The sequence below is a fragment of the Ogataea haglerorum genome (assembly GCF_019207285.1).
Source record: "Ogataea haglerorum isolate 81-453-3 chromosome Unknown 81-453-3_NODE_4_length_651989_cov_98.092404, whole genome shotgun sequence".
In the NCBI taxonomy this organism is placed as follows: domain Eukaryota; kingdom Fungi; phylum Ascomycota; class Pichiomycetes; order Pichiales; family Pichiaceae; genus Ogataea; species Ogataea haglerorum.
In genome coordinates, this window is record NW_025065154.1 from 417,234 (window position 1) to 428,489 (window position 11,256).

An 11,256-nucleotide genomic window follows, 5' to 3' on the forward strand; every position below is an offset into this window, starting at 1 on the left:
TTCCGAATTGGGAAATGTTGTTGATCGCAGTATGCACGGATAATTTAGAATATTTTTCAGTAGAACAGGCTTTCCTTTCTCAAAAAGCCCGTGGTATATGCTGTTTGGCAAACTTTTTGGGCCAACAAGCTTCTACATGTTGATCTGGTTCTTTTTGGCGTCCTTCGGGTCTGCCTTGGAGCAGGCGCTATGCTCCAAGGAAAACACAGGATCGGTGACTACTAATAATGTCTGGATGTCAAATGGACTCTGTTCCAACTTTTGTAGCCAATACCGCTACGGCATTGTCCAAGGAGAAAACTGCTGGTGCTCGAACACGGCGCCAGATGACACCAGCGACTTAGGCAATTGCGATACTACGTGTCCCGGCTACGGATACGAGAAGTGTGGGGGAGATGGCTATTACGGATATATCAGCCTGTCTGGCAATTCTGATGGCTCGGAATCTTCCAGCTCCTCGGTCGACCAATCAAGCACTGCTGATGATAGCACTTCAAGCTCGACCGCCAACAGTGAATCGTCCTCCTCCTCCGAAACAAGTTCAAGTGAAACACCGTCCTCGGAATACACATATGCGGGCGCTAATTCTCAGGTATCCTCGTCTGAAATGGAAGAGGTCTCCACCACCACGGGCTCGTCGTCATCGTCAACATCCGATACTTCCTCCTCCTCGTCCTCCTCGTCTTCCACTTCCCTATCATCCTCTTCGGCTACCTCGTCCTCGTCGCCTATCGCCACGACCTCTTCATCGTCTGCGTCGTCCTCGTCGACTTCTATATCGTCGGAGTCGTCCTCGCCGGCCTCTATATCGTCGTCTCCTGACTCAACATCCACCTCGTCGTCTTTATCACCACCGCTTGCGATCTCCACATCGTCGTTTCTCAGCGCTGCGCCAGGATCGGGTATCTCTACAGCGCTAGTAACCACGATGATCAAGACAACCATCACCTACACACCAGCACCGTCAGCAACCGAGATCAACAAAAGCTCGCCGTCCAGCGCGGCTACTGACTCTCACAAACATAGCTCGTCTTTTTTCGATCACAAAGGAAGAGTCGCCGCAGTATTTTCGGTGGTGGGCATCGTATCGCTCGCTCTGATACTGTTACTGATATTCATTCTCAGAAAAACGTATTTGAACAAGCATAAGGGACCAATTGCCATTGAATCAGACACAGATAGCTTTGAAAAGCCCGTCATCATCGGCACGTTGCCAAACAACCCAACGCCCACGGGTCCGCCGGCGTCTGGGTCCGCCAAAAAGGCCTCTGTGTTCTCCCTGCACCGCAAATCTCACTCGGTCCCTACCGCTGTCCAACGGCCACCCCCACTCTCAGATATGGTGATGGTTGACCAGAGACTGGACCCCCACAGCGAACTTTACAATAATAGTAATCACTCTACTCGAAGCCTTAGTGATCAGGTCGATTACAGCCGGAAAGTGCTTCGGGTAGCCAACCCTGACGCCTGATAGGTGTAAGGTGTCGTCCATTGACAACCCCACGGAGAAAAGAGCAGCCTGGTTGTGGAAAGCTCGTGCAGGCACAATATATTCGGGTCTGGGCCTGTAAAGGAGGGTTTGTGTCGCTCATTTGGCTAGCAGGGTTTGTCGTTTCAGCCTTTCCAAAACTCATAAATATGTATAAGTCTCAATTAAATTTATGCCAAGAAATCCTCTTCAATTATAAATTAGCTCTGCTTCGCCTATTTTTTTGATCATCCTTTGTTTTCAATTATTTCTCTTATGAGCAACTCTACGCTGAATGTTCACCCCGTGGCGTACTTGAACGCCGATTCTGACCATCCTCGTCATGGTGAGGACAGAGCTGCAAGAAAGTCCCACTCTACGGAGTCCACCGGTTCTCCGATAGGTTCCATCTCGTCCTACACAGAGGTCTCCTCAGACCCTGACTCTCCCCCAGGTATGCAGACTACTAACTCACCCCACATCAAGCAGAGCGTCAATACCACGAACAATTCTACCCTAGGAACAATGCTACCTAATATCTCTGCTTTGGATGCTGCGTGTAATCCGTTCGACTCGCAGTCAAGATACCTTTACCCAACTTTTAGGCCACAGGTTCCTCAAATTTCCCAGGTTCCGGTCTCTCAGGTCTCGCAAGTTTCCCAGGGACCTCAAATTGCCCAACTGCCATCGCTATCGCTACCAACACAATCATTTCCACCGACAAGAGATGAGAAAGACGGTGATGAGGGCCCCCTGCAATGTAAGTGGAAGGGCTGCACAAAGTTCTGTGATGATGCAAAGACTCTTTACCAACACGTTTGCGACTTTCATGTGGGCAGAAAGTCGAACAAGAACCTGGAACTAAGCTGCCAATGGGACGGTTGTCGCGTGGTTACTGTCAAGCGTGACCATATCACATCCCATGTCAGAGTGCACATTCCTTTGAAGCCTTTTGCCTGTAACATGTGCTCCAAGAAATTCAAGAGACCTCAGGACCTCAAGAAACACACCAAGACCCACTTTGACGACTCGAAGAGGAATGCTGCCAAACGCGAGAAGCAATTCAACGACTATTTGAAAGCAAACTGGGTTTATGGTTATCCCGTCTACGACCATGGTCCTCTTCCTCATCCCTACGCTCTTCCGCCGCCTCCTGTTTCCCAGCCGATCGAGAACAGAAAACGCAAGTTCGATCTTTCTTGGAGCGTTCCAACCCTCTACGAGGACCTGAAACGCTCGAAATTCCAGCCAGCTTACAATCCGGAAATTGCCCACAAGCTGAATGGATTTGACGCTACCGCAATGCCAGGCTCTCGTCCTTCTTCCGATTTCTCGCTTCCGCCGTTGCATAATTCAAGATACGGCGGATTCCACACTCAGCAGGATCTGATGGAGGCTTCATCTTACTTCAGCCACCTATCGAATTCGATGTCTTACGACCAAGTCCATCCAAAACCAGCTGTTAGTGGTGGGGGCCAGCTCTATCCAATGCTGCCTTCCAAGACGCCTCACGTCAATAAATCTGACTCTGATCACGTGCAACGGCTGAATGTGAGCTCCGCACAAAGATCTACAGAGGCAGATCTTGTCAGTAGGCTTGCTGCTGTGGAGTTGTCCGAGTCATCGGAAGACGAAGACGACGACCATTCGGGCTACTACGATGGGTCGGACTCTGAGTCGGACTCAGAGGACGCTGAACAATGGACGCAATTTTACAAACACCGTGAGCTCGTCAGCACGATTTCCGCTTACTTGAATGGCCTTGTGGAGGAATTGGACAAACCGCAGACCTCCACACCATCTCTTTATCCAGCTATTAGTGTTTAGTTTGTAGATTATTTTTTGGATACCCCCTTACACCGGATGTTTTGATATTAATATTTCTAGTAAATACAAAAAAAGGCAAACGAAAATGCCTTCCGAGACTTCCCAACCAACACAGACTACAACACAAACAGAGACTGTTCCTGTGCGAAATATACTGCGGCTTTATCCGGCTGAGGAAAAACAGAAAAAGAAGCAAAGGAATAGGGTGAGATGGGAAGAAGGCGTGGTCGATAACGAATTTATGAATAAGAAGAAGTCTAAAAGTAAGTACATTAATCTTGCTGTATCGTGCTAACTAGCCAGTCTGTTGCATTTTCCATCCGAACAACGAGGACGAGTATGAGGTCGAGGAAACTGAATCTGAGTCGGAGTCGTCCTCATCCTCGTCCTCATCCTCAGATGAAAGTGATCACGAGGGTCCTTCCAAACCGAACGCTTACGAAAGACAACCGAAGTACAGGCGCAAGAAATGCGCCCAGTGCGAACACGAACACAATCATGGATGATCACATGTTTACTTCCAGATTTATCAGAGTTGTGTATACCTCTCTAGGCATCTTGTACTGGACCATACCAGCATATATCATACAGTTTCTGGACATTTGTCTAAGCGAGACAAGTTTGTCCTCCTTTGATGCATTTTGGGCGCTGATCTGAGGCAACTTGAGCACGTTCGAGTCATAACCATGGCTGAGTTCATAGAAAAGCTGAGCTATGCAACTCATCTCGATCACCAGTAAGTTTGGAACGTTCTTGGTGATGTCCTCGCTGATGGTCTTTAGTTCCTGTGATTTTGCCCGAATCTTCTCCAATTCCATCGTCGCAGAACATGGAATCACATTGAGTTTCTCTATTTTGAGAAGGATTCCTGCAAAGTCTGGATTGGTGGTGGTAAATTCTCTCCTAATCTCCACCATATCCAGCAATGCCGAACACGTTTCGCGCTGTTTCAAAGACACTCTTTCCAAAATCGACGGTGAGGCTGAATAGATCTGCATGAGTCTTTGCGCCAGTTTCACGATATTAGTCTCGCCTTGGATCAGCTCCTGGTCCAAGATGTCGTCAATAGGGGTCTTGAGATCTATGGATATGAGGAACTCCGCGAGAACCCTGTTCACTAGATCGATAACCATGTCATACTCCTCGCTTAATTGATAAAGCAGAATGCAGTCGAATGGTCTGCCCTCTTCGTCTGCTTTGACTGCTGCCTGTTCCGCGATGTTGTGCAAATAACTCTCCTTGTCGTCTAAGTATAGTAATTTCTTGCGCTGTTCAATGATACCTGGTGATCTTGTACCATCCTTATCTATTTTACCAAGGAGAATCACAAACTCCCTGGTCTCAAGCACCAACTCTCTAATTGCGTTTCTGCCAAGTGTGATTTGGGCCTCTTTCAAAGACGGCTTTAGCCCATCACAAAGACAGATACAAAACAGATATTCTGCTGCCACCCTCGGATCAGAAAACTTGAAGCTGCTGGTGAAATATCCTAGCAAGCGAGCGTATGAAATCGAGTCAAATCCTCTGCTGTCAACCGTCAGCATTTTGTCGTCTTCCTCTGTTTTTTCATCCGGCACCCTCAAAAGTCCATAGTAGGCGAGAGTAATGGCCAAGTGAACGGCATCAATCTCACTCTTTTCAAACAGATACTTCACAGCAACTTCGTATAGACCGGTGAGAACTAAGGCCTGCAAATACATAGGGTTATTTGCCGAAGCGTTGAACGAATCTGCTCCATATTGGAGAACAGATTTTTGGAAATCATTTAGGGTGTAGAACTCGCGAACCAACTCATCTTCATCAAATTCGTCCTCTTGAATTAAAGACAGATGGAACCATAGCCAGTCTTCAATGCTAAGTGTGATGGATGGTAGATTCTTCTTGCTCAAGTCACATCTTCCAATAAGCTTGTAGACGGCGTACTTGAATGGATCAATTTCTTTATTGAAGTGTTTGAAATACTGGTTGAATTCATTCAAAATTCTCCCCTGCAACTCACGAGAAAGCTTTCTGTCTGGACTCTGACAGTAGCTCTTCAAGTACATTGGGAAAGAGCGCTCTAATTTCTGGAATGAATCGGTTGATTGTGTGACTAACTGAACAGCTTCGTCCAGACAGCCTGCCCTCAAAAGGTAAAATAGCGTGGCCCAGATCGGATTCCCGTTGACGAAGTATAGATTCGGGACTTTCCATTCCTTGTTTTTCCCTCTGAGAGTCAGCTCCAAGAAATTTTGAATCTTTGTCACAGTGGAAGCAACTTTATTATCTTGAGCGGTGACATCTGATTTGAGATATAGCTCGTTGATGTAGTCCAAAAATTGGGCCTCTAAATAGTTCCTGCTACGTGTCACGATCCTCTTGCGCAAGGACAGCGACTCAAACTCAGTGAGCGAATCAGAACAATGACCTTTGGCGAATCTCCTCTCAAGAATCTGTCCGGATTTGGCTTCCTCTGTCTCGCAAAAGTCTCTCAGAATAAGCCATGTTTCATGAAGCTGTTTGGACTTGGGGCTCACTTCTTGCTTGGAGAGGTCTGCAAAAACAGTAGCCAAAGGATATGACTGGCCCTGCTGTCTTGCATCGTTGAGCTCGTAAATAACCTGGGCATATAACTCAAACTTCTGTCTCAGACCATAAGAAAGGTTCGGATTCGAGGCCTTAGATTCTGGGACCTTTACGTCTGTAAACTCTAGTTTCGAGGATAAAATGTGTTTGTGTTTGGTGCTGTTCCATATGAGCTGTTTTTCCAAGTTGGCATCAGCTGTCTTTGCCTTCTTCTCGGGAGAAGACGACAGCTCGGAGCTAGGCTCGGTCCTCTTGAGCAGAGTGGACAGAGAGTTCTGCAGCTTCTTCTTTCTCTGTGCCCAGTCTATGGTGATGTTCTTGCTGACGTACGTGTCAAAGTCGCGAGCAGCTGCAGATAATGACTGCTCAATGGCTGTTAAGATGTTCTCGTCTTTACGACTGTTCATGTAGCTGTCTATGTCACCCATGTCGACAACGTTTGCCACGTGAGAAGGGTCTATCTGGCGCAAGTCAATTGAATCGAGCTCGCTCTGTATTTCCTCTATTGTAAAACCGCTTCCCACAAGCAGATAATGCGCTTTTGTGTAAGGGTTCACATCCTTGTCGGTTTTGTTGTATTTACGCAATTCGTAAGCCTTGCGTTTGATTTCATTGAGTCCCAGGTGGATTGTTCCAACGTCATTAAGTCGTTTGGGCAAACTACGCGAGGCTTCAAGCAGCTCTTTCAAGGAAGTCGACGGTTTTGTCTCATTGGCCGGCTTCGCTCCTGGCAAAGAACTCTGGACCATGTCGAACAAGGTGTATAAACAATACGAGAAAAAATATGCCGAAAAGTATTTTCGCTATGTATATGGGACTATTTGCGTCGATCGGCCGTGCTAATCTTAAAGCTCTGGTTGCACCCAGCCGGGATTTCTGTAACTGTCTTGCGACTCGACGGACTCGAAATGCCTTCTGATTGACCCATCTGGGTCAAACTCCTCCAAAAGTTCGGCTTTGGTCTTGTGCTCGCTCACGGGAAAGATTTTGGTGTAGATTAGCTTGTCCTCGGGTACTTTCCTGTACTTAGACAATCTAGGTGCATCGGGGTCTTTAGGCATCGTGCGTGGATATATGTATCTGAAGATTGGTTCTCGGACAACCACGTCCACTCCTTTTGGAACCCAAAGCTCGAATAGCTCGTCGATCTTCGGCTTTCCCGTTGGAGCTATGGTTAAGAAGCCAATATCACGGAATACTAGATCGACGGTGCCGTAGAAGATGGGAATCACGTGGCGTTCGAGATGCTGAACCGCCAGTTTGTTGACTGAAAAATTAGACGCAACGGATCGTTCTCGGTTCAGACTGGTGTGAATTGCTTTTTCGATGGAATGCTGATTGAACTGCTTGCCTGACATGCCGGGGAAGATCCTCAGAGCACAATCGCAAGGAGGCCGCAAATAAAAGTAGCCTCCGATGCTGAAAACCTTGTCTCCCGAGTAATATTTCGCGGTCTTCACGCTCAATGATTGCAACCGATGGCCGTTCGGCTCCTGGGTGGGTGGCTTTTTCAGGGAGGGCAGTGCAGGAATGTGTTCAGAAAGCATGTATTTGAAGATTCCCTCCTGGGGAGGGGCAAACCCAACAGTGTCTATAAGGGTTGTGTCTCGCTTTGGCAGAACGTACTTCATGAAGTCTCTGGTGAATCCAGGCCAGTTGCTCACTCCGGGAGTGGACTGTAATTCTTCTCTTTTGACGTATTCGTGATACCTGCACAGACTCTCAATCAGTCTACTTTTGCCCGAGTTTGTTTCTCCAATAAAGTACAAATTGCCCTGTGGTAGCCAGGAGTAGAGATCGCGCACTCCCCATCTGTTTCTCGCCGTTACGCAGCGGACCTTGGTTGGGTCTGCTCCAACCAGACGTTGCAGCACCTGGGCAAAGTATCGCGTTCCTTCAGAGTTGATATACTGGTCTCTATTGAAGAACAAATCCAGCTTGCTGATAACGTAGTATATCTTGCTTGGATCTCTGTTTTGCAGAACTTTTGCGCTTGCACCGAGAGGAAAGTCAAGTGCCGAGATGACATGCACTATCTTGGCATTTGAAGGGATCTCGCTCATAGCCTCCTCCACAGCAACCGTCACGTGCTCGTCGGGGTTGTACACGTTGTGGTGAACGGCGTCATAGCACCGCAGACACATTGGCTTTTCGTCTCCTTTTTTTGCACGCAGCTCGGACGATTTAACCGGCAAGTTCCCCATCATCGAGCGAAGCTCCTCCAGAATAGCCTGTTCTTTCTCCTGTGGGATGCTGTGGTTTCGAATCTGCGGCTTCTGTCTCTTGTTGTCCTCAAATGAGTATTTGGTGTACCCTGGCTTGCCTGGGTCTGCGTTCTGGAGCATATAGCCACAGGAGGCACATTTGGCTTTGCGAGGAACCGAGGAGACCAGCCGAAACGCTCCTGTTGGCCGCACAGACCGGAGAACCTGGTTCCTTGCGCAGCTGTAGAGCAACTGCCACATTCTGCAGTCCGAGGATTATATGGAAAATATTTTTTATTTTGCAATATTTTCCATGTCACTGTGTTTTCTTCGTGAATGTGACAGAATGCACCACTTTGCGCACCTCTTTCTTCTTGCGCTCGCGCTGTTTGGCCTCGTCCACACGTCGTAGATAGCCCCCGAAAACCACCACTTCGGCCACCAGCACCAGAATGGCGGCAAATAGGGCCAACAGCACCCTGGTAGCGTCATTAAACAGATTGACAGAGCCTGTCCAGTACCAAACGGCGTAAGCCACAGACACCACGCTGATCAAGACGTTGACGATTGTCGTCAGCTGGTGTTTGACCTCCTTGGCCTCCTGGAGCACAGACGGGCGTCCGTGCTGCCCTGGAAGCGAGCCCACTAGTCTCTGGTACTCCAATTCCTCCTGCTGTGCCTTGAGCTTCTCCATCTGCTTGAGAAAGTCGGGCGACTTGGGTGTCTGTGGCGGAGGATCGAAGTACGGCGAAAGGTCTTTGATCAGGACGAGGTCGGTGCTTTTTATGAGACAAACAAGGTCATTGTGGGAGATCCATCCTCTTTCTCTGAGCTGGGGAAATTTGGCCGGTGCTGTTTCCCGCAGCGCTTTTTCTATAGACGGGCTTATTTTATATTTCATAATAATGATGATATATATGCGTAATATTTATTCTGTGTAAATAATTTCTATTGAATTCATTCAGGGAAAACACCAACGCAAACGCCGGTCTAACGATTTTGAGTCTGCTGCGAGCATCGTGGCCATCCAATCAACAGGACATACAAGCATCTTATTATCCTAGCACCTAGAAAACCGTGACAGCCCACCATGCCCAAGCTCGAAGAATGGGAGATCAAAAAGTACTGGCAGATTTTCAGCGGTCTCAAGCCGGTCAACAACAAACTGAGCGGCGACAAAGTATCTGTGGTGTTCAAGAACTCGCGACTCGACCAGGCGCAGCTCGAAAAAGTGTGGGACCTGTCGGACATCGACGTGGACGGCCAGCTGGACTTTGAGGAGTTTTGCATAGCGATGAGGCTCATCTTCGACCTTGTCAACGGCAACACGTCGGAGCTGCCTAAGTCCTTGCCCGACTGGCTCGTTCCGGGCTCGAAACAACATCTCGTGCAGGCCAACAGGGCCGTGGCGGGAAACAGCACCGGTTTCGACAGCGACACCGACGAGGAGCTCATGCTGAGCTCAGATTTCGACTGGTACATCTCGCCATCCGACAAGGCCAGGTACGAGGACATCTACGCGTCGTCTGCGGACAGGTTCGGAAGAATCACGTTCCAGTCGCTGTCGGAGCTGTACAGGACGCTGAACGGCGTTCCGGAGACAGATATCTCGTTTGCGTGGAACCTGGTCAACCCCAAGCAGTCGGAGACGATCGACAAGGACCAGTGTCTGGTTTTTCTACACATTTTGAGCCAGCGCTCGAGCGGCAAGAGAGTGCCAAAGTCGGTGCCTCCGTCGCTGAGAGCCACGTTCAACAGAGAGACACCAAGCTACGACGTGAACGACTACCAGGCAGAGGAGCCGAAACGGCCTAGCAGCACGAAACAGGCCTTTGGCGAAAGCTATTTGAGCAAGATCACCGGCTCTTCGAAGATCGCGAACAACAAGACGGATTTCAGCGCCACAGACGGAACCGACTGGGAGGAAGTGAAGTTGAGACGCGAGCTGAAGGAGCTGGAGGAGCTGATCCAAAAGGCCGAGGACGCCAAGAACAACAAGGGACTCGACGACAAACTGAGTCTGGCCAAGTACGAGTTTGAAAATCTGCTCAAGTACAAGGAGCAGCAGGTGGCCGAGCTGGGCACCGGCAGCGACCTGCAGTCGGTCCGGGCCAACATTGAGGTTGTGGAGAGCCAGGTGAGCCAGCTGGAGTCGTTTTTGGAGCAGAAACGGACCGAGCTGGGCGGACTGCAGCGGGAAATCGAGGCCCTGAGATGATATGTGGAGGATTCAATAAATATGTAGATGAGAATAAATAGGGTTCGTTGGGCCGTCGGGCTACTTCTTGACTTCCTCGTCGAGCTGCGGCTCCGGGAGACGGAAACTCTCCGGCGTGTCGTCCTCGCCGGCGCCGACCTGCTCCCAGACCGACGAGCCGACGGTGAAGTTTCTCCAGGCCTGCGTGAGCTCCAGCGGCTCGTACACCACGCGTCTCTTCTCAGAGTCGTATCTGACCTCCGTGTAGCCCGTGGTGGGGAAATCCTTGCGCAGCGGATGGCCCTCGAAGCCGTAGTCGGTCATGATTCTGCGCAGATCCGGGTGGTTCTCGAAGAACACCCCAAACAGGTCGTACGTCTCTCTCTCAAGCCAGTTGGCTCCCTGGTACAGCGGCACCAGGCTCGGGATCGGCGTCATTTCCGACGCAAACGTCTTGATGCGGATCCGCGAGTTGAACCTCACCGACAGCAGGTCGTACACCACGTCGAACCGGTTCTTGCGCGACGGGTAGTCCGCCGCCGTGATATTCATGCACGCAGTGAACTGGCTCGAGGTGTGGTTTTTCAGAAAAGTGGCCACAGGCACCAGTCCGGACGGAGCACAGTACACAGTCAGCTCGTCCTTCCAGACGGAGTACTGCTGGATGAACTTCGGCATGCACGCCATGATGTACCTGCCGAACTCGTGAAGCTGCTCGCCCTGCTCTCGATACTTTTCCTTGGGGTCGTACACCGGCCGGAACAGCTCCTTGGACTCTGGTCGCGGCAGATCCCTCGGGTTGGGCATATCCTCAATGGACTTTGCCTTGGCCAATTTGACGCGCAACGAGGGGCGCGAGCAGCTGAAGGCCCTTGACAGCGGCCTGAAGACTGGCCTGACGCCCGTGCACTTGGTAAACATGCCAGAGAAAGCCAGAGGATAAATAAAAGTGGGGAAAATTAGAATTTATCTTATCTTACTTGAAAATGCACATC

The 11,256-nt window shown here is 49.6% G+C and overlaps 7 protein-coding genes across 7 annotated transcripts; 3 read left to right on the forward strand and 4 right to left on the reverse strand.

Moving 5' to 3' along the window:
* Positions 1 to 136: 136 nt before the first annotated feature.
* On the forward strand, positions 137 to 1,471 carry KL911_001809 (uncharacterized protein; the record flags this gene model as incomplete). Its single annotated transcript, XM_043196808.1, has 1 exon — positions 137 to 1,471. The coding sequence occupies one exon, from the start codon at positions 137 to 139 to the stop codon at positions 1,469 to 1,471; it is 1,335 nt and encodes a 444-aa protein (XP_043055570.1).
* Positions 1,472 to 1,744: 273 nt separating this feature from the next.
* On the forward strand, positions 1,745 to 3,295 carry KL911_001810 (uncharacterized protein; the record flags this gene model as incomplete). Its single annotated transcript, XM_043196810.1, has 1 exon — positions 1,745 to 3,295. One exon carries the CDS (start codon positions 1,745 to 1,747, stop codon positions 3,293 to 3,295), a length of 1,551 nt encoding a protein of 516 aa, XP_043055571.1.
* Positions 3,296 to 3,801: 506 nt separating this feature from the next.
* On the reverse strand, positions 3,802 to 6,609 carry KL911_001811 (uncharacterized protein; the record flags this gene model as incomplete). Its single annotated transcript, XM_043196811.1, has 1 exon — positions 3,802 to 6,609. One exon carries the CDS (start codon positions 6,607 to 6,609, stop codon positions 3,802 to 3,804), a length of 2,808 nt encoding a protein of 935 aa, XP_043055572.1.
* A 96-nt stretch (positions 6,610 to 6,705) lies between these two features.
* Positions 6,706 to 8,325, reverse strand: KL911_001812 (uncharacterized protein; the record flags this gene model as incomplete). The annotated part of the gene is made up of 1 exon (XM_043196812.1): positions 6,706 to 8,325. One exon carries the CDS (start codon positions 8,323 to 8,325, stop codon positions 6,706 to 6,708), a length of 1,620 nt encoding a protein of 539 aa, XP_043055573.1.
* Positions 8,326 to 8,380: 55 nt separating this feature from the next.
* On the reverse strand, positions 8,381 to 9,115 carry KL911_001813 (uncharacterized protein; the record flags this gene model as incomplete). The annotated part of the gene is made up of 2 exons (XM_043196813.1): positions 8,381 to 8,937; positions 9,049 to 9,115. 2 exons carry the CDS (start codon positions 9,113 to 9,115, stop codon positions 8,381 to 8,383), a joined length of 624 nt encoding a protein of 207 aa, XP_043055574.1.
* Positions 9,116 to 9,154: 39 nt separating this feature from the next.
* Positions 9,155 to 10,282, forward strand: KL911_001814 (uncharacterized protein; the record flags this gene model as incomplete). Its single annotated transcript, XM_043196814.1, has 1 exon — positions 9,155 to 10,282. One exon carries the CDS (start codon positions 9,155 to 9,157, stop codon positions 10,280 to 10,282), a length of 1,128 nt encoding a protein of 375 aa, XP_043055575.1.
* A 60-nt stretch (positions 10,283 to 10,342) lies between these two features.
* Positions 10,343 to 11,255, reverse strand: KL911_001815 (uncharacterized protein; the record flags this gene model as incomplete). The annotated part of the gene is made up of 2 exons (XM_043196815.1): positions 10,343 to 11,123; positions 11,242 to 11,255. The coding sequence occupies 2 exons, from the start codon at positions 11,253 to 11,255 to the stop codon at positions 10,343 to 10,345; spliced, it is 795 nt and encodes a 264-aa protein (XP_043055576.1).
* Position 11,256: the final 1 nt, after the last annotated feature.